Source organism: Odocoileus virginianus, chromosome 30, assembly GCF_023699985.2.
Source record: "Odocoileus virginianus isolate 20LAN1187 ecotype Illinois chromosome 30, Ovbor_1.2, whole genome shotgun sequence".
Lineage (NCBI taxonomy): Eukaryota > Metazoa > Chordata > Mammalia > Artiodactyla > Cervidae > Odocoileus > Odocoileus virginianus.
Window position 1 is genome coordinate 10,901,442 of NC_069703.1, and position 22,352 is coordinate 10,923,793.

Consider the following 22,352-nt stretch of genomic DNA (forward strand, 5'->3'; position numbering starts at 1 on the left):
CAATGCAAAGAAATAGAGGAAAACAGAATGGGAAAGACTAGAGACCTCTTTAAGAAAATTAGAGATATCAAGGGAACATTTCATGCAAAGATGGGCACAATAAAGGACAGAAATGGTATGAACCTAACAGAAGCAGAAGATATTTATAAGAGGTGGCAAGAACACATAGCACTATACTAAAAAGATCTTAGTGGCCCAAATAACCACAATGGTGTGATCACTCACCTAGAGCCAGACACTCTGGGGTGTGAAGTCAAGTGGGCTTTAGGAAGCATCACTACAAAAAAACCTAGTGGAGGTGATGGAATTCCAGCTGAGCTATTTCAAATCCTAAAAGATGATGTCATTAAAGTGCTGCATAAAATACGCCAGCAAATATGGAAAACTCAGCAGTGTCCACAGGACTGGAAAAGGTCAGTTTTCATTCCAATCCCCAAAAAATGCAATGCCAAAGAATATTCAAACTACTGCACAACTGCACTCATCTCACACGCTAGAAAAGTAATGCTCAAAATTCTCCAAGCCAGGCTTCAACAGTATGTGAACCGTGAACTTCCAGATGTTCAAGCTGGATTTAGAAAAGGCAGAGAACCATGGATCAAATTGCTAACATCCACTGTATCTTCAAAAAAGCAAGAGAGTTCCAGGAAAACATCTACTTCTGCATTATTGATTATGCCAAAACCTTTGACTGTGTGGATCATGACAAACTGGAAAATTCTTAAAGAGACGGGAATATCACACCACCTGACCTACCTCCTGAGAAATCTGTACGCAGATCAGGATGCAACAGGAAGAACTAGACATGGAACAACAGACTGGTTCCAAATTGGGAAAGGAGTACGTTAAGGCTGTATTTCGTCACCCTGTTTATTTAACTTATAGTCTGCACGCTGCAGTCCATGGGGTCGCGGAGTCAAACACGACCGAGCAACTGAACTGAACTAAACACGTAGAGTATGATTTCATTTTTTTGCTTACCTATCCATCCATCTCTCTATATATAAACAGAGAGATGACCACAGGACGTTTCATCAACACTTGTTTGTAGTGGGATTTTTGATTATGTTTACTTTCTTATATATTATTTTCTATATTGCTATACATATATTTTAACAGCAATCTCATAGTTACCATGAAAATAATAAATTAAAAAAATAAAACTTAAAAATCATATACATAAAACTTAAAAATCTTATACATGTAACTTAAGAGCACCTGGCTGAATGGATGACTACCCGAAGCAATGTCTTGAAGAATTTTGGGAGAATCTCCCAGATGGTCATATCTGTAAGTGAGATCCACTGGGCTGCCTATAAGGGCCACTTTTAAGTCATTATGAAGCCAGCTGAAATAAAAACAACAAAGTTTTTAGAGCTAAATCACTAAGTCGGTACAGTTACTGGTCTCATCAATGCTAAGTGCTACATCTATTTAAATTAAAAAATATTAAAAAGTATTAAAGTTTCCCCAAACATTTAACAGATTACTGTGTACTTTTCAAAATTAAGTGTTGTAAAAATACAGGTATACCTGTGTTTGGTCATAGACCACAACAATAAAGCAAATATCTCAATAAAGCAAGTCACACAAGCTTTTGCTTTCCCAGGGTATATACAAGTTATGTCTATGCTGTCTATACTACACTGTAGCTTATTAAGTATATAAAAGTATTATGTCAAAAAAACAACATATACACCTTAATTAAAAAATACTTTATTGCTAATAAATGCTAACCATCATACGAATGTTTAGCGAGTGGAAATCTTTTTGCTGGTGGAGACACTTGCCTCAATGTTGAAGGCTGCTGAATAATCAGGGTGGTGGTTTACTTAAGACTAGGGTGGCTGTGGCAAGTTCTTAAATAAGACAACAGTGAAGTTTACTATATCAGTTAACTCTTCCTTTCATAAGCAATTTTTCTGTAGCAAGCAGTGCTGTTTGATGGCATTTTATCCACAGTAGAAATTCTTTAAAAATTGGGAGTCAATCCTCTCAAATCCAGCTATTGCTTTATCAACTTAAGTGTATGTCACATTCTAAATCCACTGTTGTTATTTCTACAATTTCTTTATAGAATCTTCACCAGGAGTAGATTCTATATCAAGAAATAACTTTCTTTTTGCTTATCCTTAAGAAGCAACTCCTCATCCATTAAAGTTTTATCATGAGATCACAGCAATTTAGTCACATCTTCAGACTTTACTTATAATAACTCTAGCTCTCTATTTCCACCACATTTGCGGTTACTTCAACTGAAGCCTCTCAAAAGTCATCCAGAAGGGTTGGAATCAACTTCTTCCAAACTCCTTTTTAACACTGCTATCTTGACCTCTTCCCAAGACTCAATGTTCTTAATGGCATCTAGCATAGTGAATCCTTTCCAGAAGGTTTTCAATTTACTTTGCTCAAATCCATCAGCAGAATCCTATATATGGCAGCTACAGCCTTCTGAATAAGTATTTCTTAAATAATAAAACTTGAAAATTGAATTTACTCCTTAATCCATGAGCTGCAGAATGGATGCTGTGTTAGCAGGCACAAAACAAGATTTATCTCATTGTATATCTTCATCAGAGTTTTTGGATCAGGTACAATTATCAATTAGTAGTATCTTGAATCTTTTTTCCTGAGCAGTAGGTCTCAACAATGGGCTTAAAATAGTCGGTAAATCATGATGCAAACAGATGCGCTGTCAACGAGGCTTTGTTGTTCCATTTATCAAGCACAAGCAAAACAGGTTTAGCAAAATTCTCAAGAGCCCTTGGATTTTCAGAATGGTAAGTTGAGCACTGGCTTCAACTTAAAGTAACCAGGAGCATTAACCCCTAACATAGCCTATCCTTTGAAGCTCTGAAGCCAGGCACTGATTTGTCCTCTCTAGCTATAAAACTTCTGGGTGGCGCATTTTTCCAATAAAAGGCTGTTTCGTCTACACTGAAAATCTTGTTCAGTGCAGCCACCTTCATTATTTTAGCTACACCTCTGGGTAACTCACTGCAGTTTCTACATTAGCACTTGCTGCTTCACCTTGTATCTTTATGTTATGGAGACAGCTTCCTGCCCTAAATCTCATGAACCAAACTCTACTAGTTCTAACTTCTGTAGCTTCGTCACCTTTAGAAACAAAGAGAGTTAGGGCCTTGCTCTGGATTAGGCTTTGAGGGAATGTCATGGCTGGTCTGATCGTCAATCCAGACCACTCAAACTTTATCCACATTAGCAATAAGGTTGTTTTGCTTTCTTATCATTCACTGCGCACTTTGGAGTAGCACTTTAATACATTTCCTCTGCAATCACGACAGGATTGTTTGGCACAAGAGGTCTGTTTTTTGACCTATCTCTGCTTTCAGTATACCTCCTTCAATAAGTTTAATCATTTCTAGCTTTTGAGTTAAAGTGACTTCCTTTCACTTGAACACTTACAAGCCACTGTAGGTTATTAATTGACCTACTTTCTACACTGTTGTGTCTCAGGGAATAAGGAGACCCAAGGAGAGGGAGAGGCATGGAAGACTGGCCAGTTGGCAGAGTGATCAAAACACACCAATATCTACTGATTAAGTTCAACATATTATATGGATATGATATATGGTGCCCCAAAACAAAGAGTAACAGCAAAGATCACTGATCAAAGATCACCATAATAAAATGTAGTAAAAATAAAAAAGTTTGAAATATTGTGAGAGTTATCAAAATATGACACAGAGACACAAAGAGAGAAAATGCTGTTGGAAAATAGCACTGAAAGACTTACTCGACCAACAGCTGCCATAAACTTTAAATTTGCAAAAAAACCAGACTATATCTGCAAAGTACAATAAAGCAAAGTATAACAAAATAAGCTAAATCTGCACACATCAAGGAAAGTCAACGAATTAACTTGCGTGTTAGAATGCTAACTCTAAGCTAGCTATAAACAAAGACTTTAATTTGAGAATAAGTGATATTTTTATTTTGTCATATCTACACAGCAGAGTCCTAATTATCTGTTAAAATCATTTAAATAAAATTTCATAAAAAACAAACTACATCATTCATATTTATTGTCTACTGATAAGGAAGTATGGATCCAGCTCCTCCAAAAATAGTAATAAATGTGGTGACCATATATTCTGGTTTGTCAGAGACAGTAGGGGTTTTTACCTGTCACCCTGGAATAATAACTCCCCTTTCTACTCTTAACATTGTCCCAGTTTAGACAATCAACTATATGGCTGAGCTATTACAAGTCTCTAAGATATAAAAAGAGAGGCATTCTACAAAATAGCCTGTAGTCTTAAAAAAAAAAAAAAAAAGTCAAAAAAGGAGACTGAAGAGTCATGATACTAACTGCAATGTGTAACTCCAGACTGGATCCTAGGCAGAAAAAAGTTATTATAAAAGAAACTATGGAAACAATTCAGTGAAATTTGAGCACAAAAAATAATAATACTGTATCAATACTAAATTCTTGATTAAATAAAGAATCAAATTCTTAAATGGAGACAAATTCTTAGGAAACACACACAGACGTGTTTAGTTTGGGATTAAAAGGGGATCATGTATACAACCTACTTTCAAATGATTATGTTCACACAAATATATAGATGGAGAGAAAAGAAAAAAATATAAACATTAGCATTGATTAATCTGGGTGAACACTACACAAACATAGGTATACAAAAAACTTTTCAAGTTCCTTATTTCAAACTAAAAAGATAAAAAAATGATCAGCAGGGAAGTGGGGAATGGAGCTGTTAGAAGCTGCCCTTCAATTATCTTTTGGAATCTCACTCCGAATATTAGGAATCAGCTAAGACAGTCATTTTCCATACATAAATTATCACGTAAATGTTTTCAAAACCCAGAATATTATTACTAACCTCTTTCGAATTCTAGCATTAAATAGCGGTGCCTCAAAACGTGGATTTGTACCAACTAGAAGGACAACATCTGCCTCCTCCACACCAGCGATTGTAGTATTAAGAAGATAATTGGAACGTAGATCTGTGCTAGAAACATAAAATATAAAATCCAAGTTTACTTTAAAATTAATAAACACTGACAATCCATGAAATACTCTATCATTAAATACATGGCTCACTGCCTGACAAAAATTTTTTTGAAGTATTCTTAAACTGCATCAAAGGTTCAAATACTTTATTAATAATTAGATTTTCTAATAGCTCCTGGTTTGACTTTGGTCTATATGTGAAAATAAACCAGTAGGTATGTTGGAGTATCCAAGTTGTCACTTAAAAGTCACTGATGCCACAGATGTGTTGGTTTAAACACAACCTACAAACAGAAGGAAAAAAAGAAAGAAAGAAAACAAAACACCTAGATCCTAGCCTCAAATTTCTCACCCAGCTCCTATGGTGGGGAAGACCTCTTCAGTGCACAGGGTGTCAGAATCCACTCTGTTAAGTAAATCTTTGAGAGCTATGAGGGCTTCAGCGTCCACCAAGCCACCTGCAATCGCTGCCACATCGTTGCCTTGAAAACTCTGCAACTAGAAATGGATGAAAAGGCTATCACCAAGAAACCTTTGTTCAGAAAAAGACCACAATGACTCATTCAGAAAACAAAACAAAAACGTCATTTTCAAGTAAAATAAAAGCAACAAACTTCTGACAAAAAAGCTTTTACACCAATTATTAGTCTGAAAGTGAGAAGCAGAAAGTGTATGTGGGGTCAAGGTTAACAACATTGGCTTGTTATAAAGTTGTTTGTTTTAAATTAGGATCAAAAGGCCTCGAAATGAGGTCAGGAAGATGGGAGACTTCGGAGTTATATAAATACAATCTTCTGAGGCATCTGTCGTTCCTTCAAGCCCTTTGTGCATCTTGCTCTGGCAAGCTTGTTCATGGCTCATCTACTAAAGAGACCATCAAAAGCATTCTTCATCTCTGGTAGTGTTTTCGATCCCTAGCATTTTTCTTTTGTTTTTTTCTTAGAATTTTCATCTCTCTGCTAACATTGTTCATCTATTTTCGTATGTGGTCTTCTCTTTCCAATATGGTCTTTAACATTTTAGTCATAGTTTAAAAAATACCTGGTCTGATACATCCAATATTCTTGTCACAGATGACTCTGGGTCTAATGCTTGTTCAGCCTCTGCAAGCTGTGCTTTTACCTGTTAGCATGCCTTGAAAGTCATTGCTGAAAGATGGATGTGATGTATTGGGTGAAAGGAACGGAGGTAACAGGTGGTTGGTTAGTGAGCGTGGTGGTGAGGTTGAGTGGGCAGGGGAAGTATTTTCCAGTCCTATGATTAGGTTTTAGTGAGCCTGTGCCGGGGAAAATGAACTTTCACAGTTTCTCTCACCCCCTCCCCCACATGGTACAGGTTTCCAAGAGGTGGCTGAGGTTAGGTACTTCACTTCTCTCAGGTAGGCAGCAGTAGCAGCTTCCTAGGTGGTTCAGTGGTAAAGAGTCTGCCTGCCAATGTGGGAGACTCAGGTTATGACCCTGGGTCAGGAAGACCCTCTGGAGAAGGAAACAGCAACCCACTCCAGCATTACTGCCTGGAAAATCCTGCAGACAGAGGAGCCTGGGTGGGGCTGGGGGGGTCGTGGTCTAGAGTCCATGGGGTTGCAAAGAGTCAGATATGACTTAGCAACTAAACAAAAAAGTCATCTGTCATCTTACCTAGGTAATATGGTAGCCCTGGTAGGCATCCCTCCAATGCGCGCTCTCATATATCATCTTCTGCATGATTACCCAAAGCAGCACACAATAATTGCCTGATTATGCATCTTTTCCTACTAAATGATTGTGGAAGTAGGAACCATGTGCTAATGATCTTTATATCCCTACATCTAGCATGACATCAGATGGCTCTCAATAAATGCTTGTTAAATGGAAGGTAATTCTGGTAAGAGGAAAGAAGTGAAGAGAAACATAACCCCTCTTCATTAGAAAGATGTTCCCCGTGGGACTTCCCTGGTGGTCCAGTGGCTAAGACTCTGTGCTCCCAATGCAGGGGGCCTGGGTTCAATTCCTGGTCAGGGAACTAGATCCCACACGCCACAACTAAAGAGCCCACATGCTGCAACGAAGACAGAAGATCCTGTTGCCAGAACTAAGACCTGGTACAGCCAAAAAAAAAGATGTGTCTTGGAAACCACAAATACAGTTATTCTATATTTCAATTTTTTACCATTCCAGCTACACGAGAGAGTGCATCCTCCCAGGTGGTATGTGTTAAAAGTCCCTTTTCATTTCTGACCATCGGTTCAGTAAGTCTTTGACGTTTTAGCCCATCATAGGCAAATCTAGATAACAGAAATTACACCATTTGTGAAATCTTTCTAAAATGACAACTATAATTTTAAAATTTTAAATCTAAAAGAAATGTTATTTAAATACAGTGTTGGTTAAAGGTCAACTAGAACAATAAATACATGGATACAAATAGTAATTCCAGATTTCTTTGGAGATGAATTAATATATTACAAACATTATCTGAAACTAAAATGCCACCTAAAATGTTTGAGTCCTTATCATTTATTTTCAACTACCCAAAGAAACTTAAAATTACAATAAGTTTGGTAGCTGAGAAAGCCAAATCATTTATAAAACCTGAGTATCTCTAGACATTTCATCAAAATTTTGTTATGCAAACTCAAACTTTTATTTAGCTTCTATTCTACAATGAAAAAGAGACAATAGATTAAGTATCTTAATTTACTTCAATTTCTCTGTCTTTGAGAAAAAAGATATTTCTCTATATGAAAACCAGTAAGTATGGAAGCCTAGGATTATTATTAATGTCAGTTTTGTCCAATTAGCTATATAGCCTAACAATCTAGATTTCAATAGTCTATAAACAGTAATTTGCAAATATAAAAGACCGTTCCTTAAAATGAAAATTATAAAATTTCCTTTAAATCAACTGCAAAAGTTAAAGGAAAAAACAGCACATACCTGGTTTTATCAGAGATCCATTCTTCATTGATGTCCTCATGCATCCGTGGCAAAATCCTCATTACCTCTCCAGTTCTTGTGCTGACCACAATATTACTTCCAACTGCATCCATTACATCAATGGACTCTGTCTTTCTAAGAAAACAAACACATATATTTACTAGTTGATTTTGAGAATAAATGGACAAGGTTTCTGTTACCTGGTTTACCAAAATCAAAAAACTTACATATACTTTCCTTTCCTTACACATACACACACAGTCATATTTGAGCAGACCATAACACAAAAATGAAGCTTTAGAACTGTTATCTAAAACAGAAGCCAGTTGGAAAGGCTGTAAAAGCCAAACTGTGAAAACCTGACTATCAAAATAAATAAAGTTTTGGGTATGGCTGATTAAGGAGCTTGACAAATCCTCCCTCCAAATAACAAAAATAAAGCTAGACAAAACTGACAAAAGTAACCAACTCAACTCTCTGGAGAGCTAACAAAAGCATAAAACATCATGTGAAGGTTTTATGTTTAGAGAAACTGCTGAACTTCCAGAAAGGATGGTGGAAACCAGTGGTGTTCTGGCTTGGAACTATTCTTATTGCCCTTCTCACCACCTTGAACTGGAGGTTCTGGTAGGATGGGGCACGCTATGAAGACTGGGGATTTTTTCTTGCAGACAAAGACTCACTTGATTGGGAGAAATGGGAAAAGTTGTCTGTAGAAGTGATATCTTAGAGGTCACTGAGCTGAGGAAAGTCAAGGACCTACGAGCATGAGGCTGCAGTCACAGTCAGGGTAAGCATTCCCAGCAAAGGCTGCACAAATGTGCAGCTGAGACCAGAGACAGCGCAGGCTATTCGCACTCTGCTGGACAACGCAGAGGCCCAAAAGACCTAGTGTGAACCACAAGCTGGGCAGACCTGAAAACAGCCAGAACTCTGAATATGCTTCTCTATCCACACACAAGGGCAATCCACGCAGCTCAGTGGTAAAAGAATCTGCCTGCAGTGCAGGAGATGCAGGGTCAATTCCTGGGTCAGAGAGTTCCCATGGAGAAGGAAACGGCAAACCACTCTTGCCCATATTCTTGCCTAGGAGATTCCATGGACAGAGGAGCCCGGCAGGCTACAGTCTATGGGGTCTCTAAAGAGTCAGACACAACTTAGTAACTAAACAGGAACAACAATCCACACACAGATCCACTGGCAGAGGATGGAAGCTTTACTGGCTCAAAGAATTTGAGCATGATCATTATCTGACTACTAAGCTATACAGACAGAGAAGCAACTCCTAAGAAGCCCTGCTTAAAAATAAAAACAAGAATATTAAAATGTTCAATAAAAGAAGGAAAATTATGTTTAAAGATGAAAGGGAAGAACTTCCCTGGTGGTGCAGTGGGTTAAGACTCTGAGCTCCCAATGCAGGGGACCTGGGTTCAATCACTGGTCAGGGAACTAGATGTCACATGCCGCAACTAAAGATCCTGGATGCCACAACTGAGACCTGGCACAGCCAAATAAATAAATAAAAATAACTATTAAAAAATAAGATTAAAGGGAAATATGAAACCATGAATCAATAAGTGAAGAGTCCCAGTGAGGATACACAAATTAAAAAAACAACAACAAAAAACCCCAGAAATTCTGGAGTTGGAAAGTGTAACTGTAATAAAAAGCTGACTACAGTGGTTGAATAGAAGATTTGGGATGGCAAAAGAATGAACTTGATACGATATATCAACAGAATCCATCCAATCTGAAGAACAGAGAGAAAAAAAGATTTAAGAAAAATGAATAGTGTCTCAGAGACCTGTAGCACATTAAGTGTACCATCGTATGTATCATGGAGAGGAGGAAAAATTTTCTATTTAAACTTTTCAGTTATGTACTGTTTCCTCCCTGCCCAAACCCCCTAAAGCTTTTTTTATACATAAACACACAGTTCAAAGCCTGGAATTTTAAGATGCTCCTATATACTATGGTAGGAGTTTAAAATTAGAGGGCAATTTAATGTTTCTAGAACCTGAAAAGTATTTAAATTTATTTCAATGATCTATTTAATTTCTTAGTTTAATCAGAAGAATCAGAGATAGAATCAGAGAAAATATAAATATATTTATCATAAATTTGTAATTATACAGAAATAGAAATAAACTAAAGGTCTAATAAGAATTGATTAAATAAAGTATGATAAGGGAGGGGGGACTGGGATGGGGAGTACATGTAAATCCATGGCTAATTCATATCAATGTATAACAAAAACTACTGTAATGATGTAAAGTAATTAGCCTCCAACTAATAAAAATTAAAAAAAAATAAATTAAAAAAAATAAAAATTAAAAAAAAAAGTATGATATGTATATATGGTTGAAAATTTAATATACAATGAGAGGAAACTATAAATTCTTCAAAATCAACACAATCTTACTCTTTGGAAGAAGTAAATAATTTTGTGATTAAGTACTCTGGAATTCATTTCCAAAGAAACAACAATTGACTTGCATAGGTTCATCCAGTAAAAGGTATGAATTTTACTTACACTCCAGTAAAAGGGTTTTACTTTAAGCAAACAAAAATTAGCACACCAAAAGAATTAGAACTCAGGAAGAAAATGAATCTTAAATGTTTTTTTAATAGTACTGAAGTAAAGGACAGAAAATACAATGATAAATACCTTGTTTCCCAAGGCCGGGCAGTAAAGGCATAGGGCTTAGAGGTCAGGGCACCTACAGGGCAGATATCAATGATATTGCCAGAAAGTTCAGACATGAACATCTTTTCAATGTATGTGCCAACTTGCATATCGTTTCCTCTGCCTGTAGTTCCCAAATCATCGACTCCTGCAATCTCACTTGCAAACCTACAGGATAAAAATGCACCAAACAACTGGTCAAACCCGCAAAATTATCTCCTTTCTTATCGCAAAGATAATGATTTTCAAAACACCAAGAAGGTTTGTTTTCAATGGTAAGTGCCGTCCCTAAATAAAAATTAATATAAATGCTGGCGTTTGAGGTGTAACTCTCATACAGGAAACTGTACAAATCATGTGTGCGGCTCAAGTTATCACAAAGTTAATGCTTGCAGATTCTGATCTTTCAATCCAACTGAAGTTGCTATCAACTAAAACTGAAAACGTATTCACTCTACTGGCTTATGTAAAAAACGACGAATACAGCACCCCTCTTTTCCACCAAATAAAAACTGCCATCCTTTCCAGTGTTATTATTCCACCACGTTTTGTGAATACTAGAGCTAAGCATACAAATGCTGTTCCAGGAGAGAGAAAAATAATCACCTGATGCAGCGAGTACACTGTATACATCTAGTCATAATGGTTTTCACCAGCGGCCCAATGTTCTTGTCCTCCACAGCACGCTTCCCCTCTAGAAACCGGCTCCTATCGCTTCCAAACATCATGGACTGGTCCTTAAGTAGATTGCAAAAGAGTTAACCTAATTTTGCTAACAAAATCAAAACCTGAGACAACCAAAAGAATTAAGAAATTAAGACTACACACCTGCAGATCACATTCACCTCCCTGGTCACAAATAGGACAGTCCAGTGGGTGATTTGCTAATAAGAACTCCATCACACCTTCTCTGTACAGAAGATTATAATATACAAACTTAAGTAAATTGCTGACATTCAAAATGCTTTACACATAGGCTATTTAAATAACCTTGACAGATGTATGTTCTCATATAGTTAGTATGGATTTTATATTTACTATCATAAATACTACTGTTAACTATCATTAAAGTAATATTAAATATGTAATTTAAAAAATGTTTATGAATCTGGATTAAAATATCATTAGAGAACCTAGAAAATTATGAGTTTTAACACAGAATTATCAGAAGTTGCTGAATGGGCCTCAGAAAACTCAGGCAATAATTCAGAAAAACATGAACGCAAAGCAAAAACAAACATAATCAGTGCCAGTACAGTACAGTATCACTGCCATAATCTCAGCTCAATAAGCCCCAGACTCACGGCCATCACAAGCTGAGCAAGGTTCTAAACAAGGGTTTTTAATGCCGATTCCACTACAGACTCAAAAACATAAAACACCTGACTTCACCTCCTCTATGTGTACTTACTTCCATCTGCTGCTAAAAGCCTAGCACAACTTCTTCAGAGTCTGATACTGAATTTCTCATCTAGGGGAAGGTCTACATATTGAAATGTGCAATCTTCTGCCAAGAAGAGTCACTATGCTGAGTTAACAGTAAAGTACCTGGCTTTCTTAGTTTTCTCAGAGTTTGTCAGGATATTCCAACCTTTCATTACTGGCATGGCACAAGCAGCTACAACCTGGAATTTCAATGAAGAAATCTCTAAGTATTTGTAATTATACAAATTTTATTTGTAATTATAAGTAACCCAATATATAAAAACATATATTTGAAAACAAGCAAAGAACAAAGTATTTTTGAAGACTGAGTTTTTTAGTTTTCATATTTATATGATAGTTGGGCACTTTACATTTCTCTTAAAAATAAGACATCATCTTAATTTTATTATAATAATATGATTTTTTAATAAGAGGCTCTGAAACAGAACATCAAATAACTATTTTGATGAGCAGGCACTACTGAACTAAAATTGCATAAGCCAAAACAGTTAAATTGAAAGTGAACCTTTTCACTTCAACCCTTTTCTCTAGTGAAAAATGGCACAGCATAAGCACTTCCAATGTTGTGTGTCATATAGCCATTTGGAAATACTGACTGCTCTAAGAAGGTCCCTTTAATTTCTAAACATTACAACTATATAGGACTTGCACTTATAAAGTACTTTCTTCAATGTGTTTCCAGTTGTGGAATGAAGAGAATCAGTCACACAGAAAAATTTACAGATAGAAGTAAACAGGACCAGACTCTTGGTTACCACAATACTGACTCTAAATAAAGCTTGCTGCATAATTTAAAGTTTTCTACCTTCTACAGCATGGTGTGTTATTTTAGGTATTAAGTACCTTAGGAGCTTTCTCAATTTCAACAAGGCACATCCTGCAGTTTCCAGCAACAGACAACCTTTCATGATAACAGAATCGAGGAATCTGCATGCCAACCTTCTCACAAGCCTAGAAGAGAAAGTAAAAAATATTTGTACTAGAATAACCTGACCTCATCCGTGCCTTGTCTGAAACACAGGAAAAAGAAAAACAAAAATCAAACAACAAAAAACTGAGGTCCTCCACTACTTATCTAATTACTCCTGCCTCCAAACATCTGCATCTTCATCCTACCTTCATCCTCAAAGAGATTTCCCTCCTTTTCTTTGTTCTTGACTCCAACCTCTGTCTGCTCTGAAGATACCTCTTTAAAGATCCTCACCAAGCCTAAAAACTGGATAAAGCGTCCTCAGACTGTGCTTGACTACTCACTTCTCCTCTGAACCATTCTCTACGAATATTCCTCCTTCAAACTCTGTCCCAGTGGTTTCATGTCCCTGGATTTCCTCATTGACGAGCTCTCCTCCTTTAGATTAGACTTCATTTCACACCGTCTAGGTGACTATAATCTGGTTCTATCTTTGGCCCCATATCCCGCCCAGGACTCCCCACTGTTGGCTAAGGGCTCTTCTCAGTTCCCATTTGCCTAGTGAGGGGGATTAGTTCAGCTCTGTCAATTATCCCTGCTCCTTCTCTGAGTCTATAAATGCACTTAAATTTTGAGAGCTAGTTATTCCATCCTTAGCCCTCACTCTAAAGCAATCTCATCAATTTTTAATATTTTTAACAACTTGGTAAAAATGCACCATGTCTTCCTGTGTGCTAGATGCAGTAGGTCAACTGTCCCCACCTTCACACTAGCTCATTTTACATACTGATTACATTCGAACCTTCATCTGCAATCCTGACAGTCCTCCACTTCTTTTGATGCAGGCAGGCATTTACATGTGAATGTTCTTTAGACAGTTAAAATTCAATCTATTTCTGTCTCCTACTTCTCCAGAGGATCTTCCCCACCCAGGGACCGTACCTGGGTTTCCTGCATTGCAGGCAGATTCTTTACCAACTGAGCCACAGGCAAGCCCTGTCCTCTCCTATATATCCCCAAATAAGATAACAAAGCCAGAAATCACAAAAACTCCTCTGCTCTTCATCATTCCAAAACGCCTGTCTATCTACATCTCACTCTCTCATGAATATACCCTTTTGTTTCCATTTCCATTGCCACTATTTTGGGCTTTCTTATTTTCTGCTCCACTAATGCAAGATATACTCTATCCTTGTCTCATTCTAATCTTAATCTCCAAACTACCATTCTCTACAGTCAATGTCATACTGCTTAGTAGCCATGAAAACTCTTGATGGGCCAATCTACAAGCTCGTTAACATTGCACTGACTATCTTTAATGACTAGACCTTCTCCAACACCACAGTTCTAGTTTCCTGTTATCTCCTCTTCTACACATACCTTGTTTCACCAGTACTAAATGACCTGAAGTTTCCTTGTCCACATATAAATACCTATTCGTCCTTTAAAAACTTCTCAGGGATCACCTGAGATATTTCTGACATATCTTCTACCACCTTCTATTCATGCCAAAATACTCTCCACTGTACGCTGAACATACTTTTGTTATATATTTATTGTTTATATTTCTATGCCTGACAGTGCAAAAGTTACTGCTCAAATGAATAAAGAGCATTTAGCTCTGCAACAATTTACAATGGAATAAAGCACTACTTCTCCATGACCAATTTTGCTAGTTCTGGAAGAAATTGGAGAAATTAAGTGTTTAGGGCATATATTCAAGAACCTATTACCCCACATTTATATGCTTTGTGGGACACATTCCTAGAAATATTGTTAAAAATAGGAAAGTTACGTAAATGTGCATCAAGCAGGCTCACAACAAAGATTATCTTTCTCCCAAACTTACTCATATTAACTGATAATTTATTTCACATAACTTAAAAATTTCTAAATGGGAATTTATTTGTAAGGCAGAAGTGAAACAAAAGAACTGCCAAAGTTCATTAATAAAGTCAGAAACAGAAAAGCTCATTCTGATATGCCAAAATTTCAAATCAAAGTTATCTTCATATAATTTTACTATCTACAGTACTTTAATGAGCATTTGTCAAGGAATCTTGAAAATTTTAGAAGTAAACAGTATCAAGAAATAAATGTTTTTTTAAAAATATCAGATTATGCACAAAAATAAAGAATTAAAATTAATGCCTACTTGAAGGACGGTAGTTCCTGGTTCCACCATGACAGACTGACCATCAACAAATACTTCAATCAAGTTGCTTGCTGCTGTGGCAGTTGTTCGAACTGATCATCCAAAAAATTGAGGTGAAGATGAAATTAGCAGAGTTTAAGGTATTAGAGCAGAGGGTAATGGATTAAATAATTAACCTACAGATCTAGATTTTTTCCTCATTTTATCCTATTCCCTTCTATTTCTCTAGATGCAAACTTTTAAAATACTGAATTAGAGGAAAGCTCTTCCAATCCTTAATACCAAATGGAATAGAGTTGTCTATTTTTAACAGCAGTTTAGGCTGTAACTTTTTTGGCCCTGCTCTGTGTACAATCTTAGCTCCCTACCAGGGACGGAACCATGCCTCCTGCCACTGTTAGTGTAGAGTCGTAACCATGGGACTGCCAGGAAGTCCCAGTTGTAACTTTTCATGCCACTGAATACATGTTCCTGGGAAGATCACTTCTCAAAAGCAGAACAACTGCTTTTTCCATTCTGGCACTGATGGGCAATTCCTACTACTTTCCATTTCTATGAACTGTTTAAAGCTCTATTATTCTATTCAACTATTCTATTTTTAATAAAAACTATTATAATAAAAATAAACCACTGACTCAACATTGTTTCTATTTTTATTTAAAATCTATTATGGATTTAGGGTCTTTCAAGAAACATTCCATAAACTTATGAATTTACAAAGATAGACAGTTTAGGGCCCACAAATGCAATTTTAGAAATACTCACCACATCCTTTAGATGACTTGGAAAGGCCTACTAAGGCCTTTCTTACAGATATCCTTAACATACTGCTAAAAATAAAACAAAGAAGAGCTATGTTATGATTAGAAAAAACAATCCCAATAACAAACTTTTCAGTAATATTTCATGGTTTTAAAGCACTTCATATATATATTTTATTCCATCGAACATTTCACAAGTCCTGATATTGTTTCTCAAATTATAGAGATGAGATTACTCCATCTCAGATAAAGTAACTGACTTTTACATCATCAAGAAGTTAAGGAAGAGCTGCTAGTATATAAATATGAGCCTTCTAATTATATACAAATGGCAGTTTTGTTGTTTTTAATTATAAACAAATGGTCAAACTTAAATACAACTATGTAGTAAAATAAATTCCAAGAATTAGCTTATCATTAGTTGCTATATAAAATAAAGCCTACCTTTCTGCCTTCATTTCCTGCTAATACACATTCCAAAATTCTATGTTCTGAGCAGTTATCTACTAAATGCTCCTGAGATATTCTGAGCCTAAGATATTCACAAGCCTAAGCTTGAAAAACTCTGGAGTGCCATTTTCTGTGTCAAGTAGTACACTATCTTTCAGATTTGCAATTATTTGTTTATGTGTTTGTTCTACCCCTCCACCGTATTATGAACTTCTTGAATCTTTCTATGCCTACCCCCAAGGCTCGCGCACAGTAAGCTCTAAAAGAGTGGTTCTCTACAAGACACAATTTTGTTTCCCAGGAACATTTAGCAAAGTCCGGAGAAGTTGTCTGTAGTCATGATGAGGGGAAATCTATTGGCATCTAATGGGTAGAGGTCAGGGTGCTATTAAAGATTCTACAATACTCAGGACAATCTCCCATAATATAGAATTACCTAAAGTGCTGCAGCTGAGAAGCCCTCTCTGCAGAATTTGCTGAATTACTGAAATAAATGAAAGTGGGTTACATAACTTAACACCAATTAAAGGTGTACACAAGCAAACACTGAAAAGTTATTTGATCTTTTAGAGTTTCCTGTCCATTCACTTGGTCATATGGACAAAACATTGCTGAATCAGAACAGGACAGATTCAAAATCAACAATCAATATTTCAAACAACAGTGTAAACATTTTTAATTACTATTTTGTTCATGTCCAATACAATATGAAACTGGTGCCTACTTTAGCTAGGAAATCCACAAAGACTATTTGCATTGACCACTCAGCATCAAATGGAAGACTGCATAACCCCAACATAAGCAATACAGATTTGCAATACTTTGATAAGTGCTTTACACTTATTTGGCTACCTTGCAGGAACAGAAAAAATCAAATATAAGATGGGAAAGTGCTAATGATGAATCATTTCTAAAACCAGACTGGACACGTTTTGGTACAGGGGTAATACCACTGCACATTCACCATGTATCCTGCACTCATCCACTTCTCTCCCTCACTATTCCAAGCCACCATCATCTCTCGCTTGGATGTTAGAACAGCCCCTAAAAGGTCTCCTGGCTTCCACTCCGCTGCCACTGCCTCCCCCATCTTCCCAGGGGCCGTGGCCTCAGACAGAAGTGCTCTTTCCTCAGATCTTTCTGGGCCCTCCTCATCCTTCAAACTTCTGCCTTAAAAGGCATGTCTCAGGGAGATTTTCTTAGACCAGTCTAACTAAAACTATCATAACTACTCCCCAGTCGTGTCATTTAATTCTTCCATGTGGACTCACTTCTAGTCTATAATAGACATCCAATAACTATTTGCTAAATGAGTTCTATCTCTACCATCTGGCCATCACTTCCACTTTCTTGGCATTAAAGAGTGTAGGTACTCTGGCAGCCTTGTAACCCCCTGCTTAAAGATGCACACACACACACACACAAAGATGCACATACAATTTAGTGGAGGAAAAAAAAAAGACTTTCAGTAAAAAACCAACTTGATGTTTATTCATCAGAAACAGTTCATGTTACATCTTCTATACGCTCAGAAACAGAAATAGTACATGTACATGCATTAGATCCCCCAAAATTAAACAAGGTAGCTTTGTCATTTGCAGTGCAACCTTCGGGCCAACTGTTTAAATGTCCCTTTCTTCCCCACCAGTGAAAAAGGAGAAGGGCTACCCAATGCAGCCCTTGAAAAAAACCAAAACACAAAACAAGAGGCATGCAGTTGCTAAGGCAACAGCGGCCAAAGATGCCCTGTATCAGGAATATGTTAATTTGGGGGAAAAGGCTCAGTCTTCAGGCCTAAGTCACTGACACAGGTCCTCTCCAGGAAGGGGACTGTCTTGTATTCCCCTGCAAAGGGAAGGTCACCCACAAGGTGCACTCGGGTCAGCGTTCCCCAGGGCCTCCAGCTTTCCTCCTACTCTCTGCTCCATCAGACCAGAGATCTTGCCTAACAGTCCTCACCTGCCGGCTCTCGGGGGTTCCCGAGGAGGCGGGGTGGAACGCGGCGCAAAGTCAAGGACAAGAGGAGAATGAGTGGGCTGAGACAAAGGAAACAGTCTCCTCAATAAACAAACGCAGGGGCTGGGGCACCTCAGCCTTCTCACCCAAACACGACCTCACCTTCTCCCTGGAGCCGACGAGGCTACCCTGCAGAACTGTCTGCAATACACCGACCCCTTCAGAGGCCCAGCTGCTTATTCAGTATGGCGGTCTCGGGTATCTCCGCCAGCCGGGCCTGGAAGAACGGAAAGCCGGGAGGGACTAGAAACCCAAGTTCGACAATTTCCGGCTGATAGAGTTCGGCAACTTCCGTCGCCTTAACAGAGGGCGGGGCAGAGGGCGTAGCACCCGGGAGGAGGCCGGGGTGGAGTTGGGGGTGACGGGGGCCGGCTCGGACCCGCAGTTCCGCCGGAAGAGGCCTGTCGGCTGAGGCCGAGCGTTTTCGGCCATCTCCGGCACCCCCAGAGGGCGGGTCCTAGAGTCTTCGAAAACCTTGGAGGTAGCAATTTAAGAAATACCCATTTTATTAATTGATTTCCAAGCGCAAAGAAAGGCCAACGGATAGATTGCGGGCCATTAATTCAGAGCCTTTGCTTTTTACTTTGAAGAATCTTAACGTACTTTGACCTTTAACCTGCGGTCGGGGGCCTCGGAGAGAAACGCCTCCGTTTCTATATAAGGGATTTCCGGCCTTTTGCGGCCCTTTTTTCCTTTTTGCGCTGGGCGCTGACCGGTTGCGCGCCTCTTTTTCTTGGCTGCCTCCCAGTTCTAGATTAGCCTTCGCCATGGGTTTTGGAGACTTGAAAAGCCCCGCTGGCCTCCAGGTGCTCAACGACTACTTGGCGGACAAGAGTTACATAGAGGGGTGAGCGCATTGGCCCGGGTCGGGCAGGGCCGGGTTGGTGGGGCCACGTGGCGCCGCCTCGGCTGCGGCTCGAGGAAGGGAAACCCGGTCCCAGGGCCCTCTCGGGGGAGGGGTTGCGAGGGAACAAGGGTTAAAATGTGCTTTTTCCGCATGCTTAACTCCACCAGGTTTTTCCACGTCTTTGCTTGGTTAACAGATGTAAGCCTGTAGCTCCGTGTTAGCAATTGCAATTTCTGAAGAGGTCTACTGAGTGGCAAACAGGTCTCAGTGTCTCAGGGTATCGCGGAGAACCAAATAAATGATCTCTGATCCTAAGAAGCTTGTTTCTTACAAACGACAAAGCAGCTTAGGTACCCCGGTGACGAAAGAGCGAGTTCGTAGCGTTTGTCATTCATTTGCTGGTGTTTGTATCTCTCCTTATAAAACTGTGTGTAATTACGTTTGTATCATCGCCAGGTATGTGCCATCACAAGCAGATGTGGCAGTATTTGAAGCCGTCTCCGGCCCACCACCTGCCGACTTGTGTCATGCCCTCCGTTGGTATAATCACATTAAATCTTATGAGAAGGAAAAGGCCAGGTAAAATTATTTTTGTGTTTGCTTGAAAAATAGAATGCTTTCAGAGCTTAAACTCGGGGTTTCCACTCGACAAGTTAGGGTTCAGGATATTTTAGTTTTGTTGGGATATTTCTCCATGACTTGAGAAGGGCCGAGACCAAAATCCTCCCGTTTTTTTCACGTAGCAGGTAGAACGTAACCATACTGAAGAAAAAAATTGGCCAATCTAGGAAATAGAAAATTTTATTCAAGCCACATCGAGGATTATAACCTCAGAAAAACTCCTCCAAAACCTGACAACTCTTCCCTCCACATAAGTAAGACAAGGCCGTACATTAATTAATGTATTATTTAATGACAGTTTATATAATCTAGATCTACAAGTGCAAAGCAAGTCATGGTTCATCATGATCCAAGATTAAGAAGAAATATTTCTTTAAGAGGGTTGGTTAATGCACATATACAATGCAGCCTAGAGGGGAGGGAGGTGGTTCAAGTAAACTAAGAAAAATTTTATTTTCAATTTTTATTTTGTCTTGCCATGAAATATGAATTTTACTTGATGAAAAACAGCAATTCAGCTTTTCCCCATACTGCCCTGCCAATGTGCCTGACTTTGACCTGGGGGGGCCCACCTGTGGGATGAGCGAGTCCTTCTCCAATCTTCTGAAACTGCTAACAAAATGGAAGTTTGAACTGGAGGTAGACTCCAGTTCACTAAGAATGGAACTGAGCATACTTAGTGAAATCTCAAATAGAAATAATTCATTCTGAAAGTATATTGTTGTCCATATTGAATATAATGTTTCACATGGTACTGATTTTTGTTGGGTGAGCAGCTAAACATATATACCAGGTATTTACCAGAGAGAGTTGAAGGGTAAATTCTTAGTACAAAAGAGATTCTTTAATTGTAAAGAAAACAAGTTCCTCTCATGTGAACTTATATGAAAGGGGACATCATGCTGACCTAGTAATAGTTGATTGATTTTTTTTTTCAAGCCTGCCAGGAGTGAAGAAAGCTTTGGGCAAGTATGGCCCTGCTAATGTGGAAGACACCACAGAAAGTGGAGCTACAGATAGTAAAGATGATGATGACATTGATCTCTTTGGATCTGATGATGAGGAGGTATGGCATAAATTGACTTATGTGTGTATCATTGTGCTTAAGCGCAGGCTCTGTAGCCAAAATCCCTGGGTTTTAACCCTGGCTTCACTTAAAATTACCTGCCTTTTAAAATTTCTGACCAGCTACCTGATGAATAAAATCAAATCACCATCTTTCGGCTGAGCTCGTGATGGATTTGCTTTTATCTGACAAAGCCAGTCTTTGTTACAACCCACCAGCTTTAAACTGAGGAGCAACCCATTTTGTGAAATACATGAAATTTTTTCCTTTACAGGAAAGTGAAGAAGCCAAGAGGCTAAGAGAAGAACGCCTTGCCCAGTATGAGTCAAAGAAAGCCAAAAGTGGGTTATTTTATGATTCGTGTCTAATTGACTTAATAGATTTCATAATGCGAATAATCTTTTAAAAAACTAACCTCTAAAGTAATTTCCTTTTCTCCCCATTTTGTTGAAGTAGAGCTTCAAAACTTCCACAGCTACTGGTCTGCAGCTGTTCTTAAAGGTAGCAGCTGTGGCATTCCACTGTGGGAAAGAAACTGTCACACAACTCAACACCTCTTTCTCAGCACACACAGAAAGTGGGCATGTGTGTGACAAACACAAGGTGTGTGTTCTGTACCTTTGTGTGGCTAAGGAGATGATCCATTTAGAAACACATTTAAAATTTGTTAAGTGACTTGGAGTAGGACAAAAGGAATTGTTTGAACAATGCTGTTTCCTGTACACTTTTTAAATTTTTTTAGAACCAGCACTTGTCGCCAAGTCTTCCATCTTATTAGACGTGAAACCTTGGGATGATGAGACCGATATGGCAAAACTAGAGGAGTGCGTCAGAAGCATTCAAGCAGACGGCTTGGTCTGGGGCTCTTGTGAGTTTAGTCTTCTCTTTTTGACACTGGCATCTGCATAGTTTCCAACTGTGTCAATTCTAAGATTTTTTTCGATCTTCTTTTCAGCTAAACTAGTTCCAGTTGGGTATGGCATTAAAAAACTTCAAATACAGTGTGTAGTTGAAGACGACAAAGTTGGGACAGACATGCTGGAGGAGCAGATCACTGCTTTCGATGAGTATGTACAGTCTATGGATGTGGCTGCGTTCAACAAGATCTAAAATCCATCATGGATCAGTGCCCTTAAATAAAAGTTTGAAAGACAATCCTTGGCTCTTGATTTCTAAATAAGAAAGTGGTACTTATATTCCATTTTTGAGGGAAGAAATTCAGTGGCTAGATAATTCATAAATAATTTAGGTCAGCATTGTTGTTCAACATTTAGCCAAAAAAAAGGGGGACTACCTATTATGAATACGGTGGCTATGCATAGATGTAAGGTAGATTTTATAAAACAAAAGTGGACTATGGACAGCTTCCCTACCTGTTAGTGACGTCCTCTGTAAGTGATGCTGCAACTTTTACTGCAGTATTTCAAGTGTTTATATTATTGGAGAGGTACACTTGACTGAGAATTTGTAGTAAGAGTTTTGC

At 38.3% G+C, this 22,352-nt stretch overlaps 2 protein-coding genes and 3 non-coding genes across 8 annotated transcripts in view; 4 read left to right on the forward strand and 1 right to left on the reverse strand.

Annotated features, from left to right (window-relative positions):
- Positions 1-18,586, reverse strand: part of NDUFS1 (NADH:ubiquinone oxidoreductase core subunit S1) — a 28,870-nt gene extending 10,284 nt beyond the window's left edge. The window contains exons 1-14 of one of the 4 annotated variants that reach the window (XM_070458521.1): positions 18,438-18,586; positions 16,756-16,803; positions 15,874-15,935; positions 15,109-15,200; positions 12,887-12,994; positions 12,146-12,222; positions 11,426-11,507; positions 11,204-11,334; positions 10,580-10,765; positions 7,912-8,046; positions 7,145-7,259; positions 5,349-5,494; positions 4,866-4,994; positions 1,219-1,348 (exon numbers count right to left, since the gene is read on the reverse strand). In XM_070458521.1, coding sequence (XP_070314622.1) covers positions 1,219-1,348; positions 4,866-4,994; positions 5,349-5,494; positions 7,145-7,259; positions 7,912-8,046; positions 10,580-10,765; positions 11,204-11,334; positions 11,426-11,507; positions 12,146-12,222; positions 12,887-12,994; positions 15,109-15,200; positions 15,874-15,934 — 1,392 coding nt within the window. In that variant the 5' untranslated portion in view covers position 15,935; positions 16,756-16,803; positions 18,438-18,586. Of the gene's footprint in view, positions 1-1,218; positions 1,349-4,865; positions 4,995-5,348; positions 5,495-7,144; positions 7,260-7,911; positions 8,047-10,579; positions 10,766-11,203; positions 11,335-11,425; positions 11,508-12,145; positions 12,223-12,886; positions 12,995-15,108; positions 15,201-15,873; positions 15,939-16,755; positions 16,804-18,437 lie in introns of all 4 variants that reach the window. The other 3 variants (XM_070458519.1, XM_070458520.1, XM_070458518.1) reach the window with 3 other exon arrangements.
- On the forward strand, positions 6,925-6,997 carry TRNAG-CCC (transfer RNA glycine (anticodon CCC)). The gene has a single exon. It is a non-coding gene; the product is annotated as a tRNA-Gly (tRNA).
- A 257-nt stretch (positions 18,587-18,843) lies between the features above and the next one.
- EEF1B2 (eukaryotic translation elongation factor 1 beta 2) lies at positions 18,844-22,024 on the forward strand. The gene is made up of 6 exons (XM_020884320.2): positions 18,844-19,182; positions 19,639-19,761; positions 20,743-20,869; positions 21,144-21,210; positions 21,612-21,737; positions 21,825-22,024. The coding sequence occupies exons 1-6, from the start codon at positions 19,103-19,105 to the stop codon at positions 21,977-21,979; spliced, it is 678 nt and encodes a 225-aa protein (XP_020739979.1). The 5' UTR covers positions 18,844-19,102; the 3' UTR covers positions 21,980-22,024.
- LOC139032317 (small nucleolar RNA SNORD51) lies at positions 20,988-21,066 on the forward strand. Its single transcript, XR_011484843.1, has one exon. It is a non-coding gene; the product is annotated as a small nucleolar RNA SNORD51 (small nucleolar RNA).
- Positions 21,337-21,471, forward strand: LOC139032318 (small nucleolar RNA SNORA41). Its single transcript, XR_011484844.1, has one exon. It is a non-coding gene; the product is annotated as a small nucleolar RNA SNORA41 (small nucleolar RNA).
- Positions 22,025-22,352: the final 328 nt, after the last annotated feature.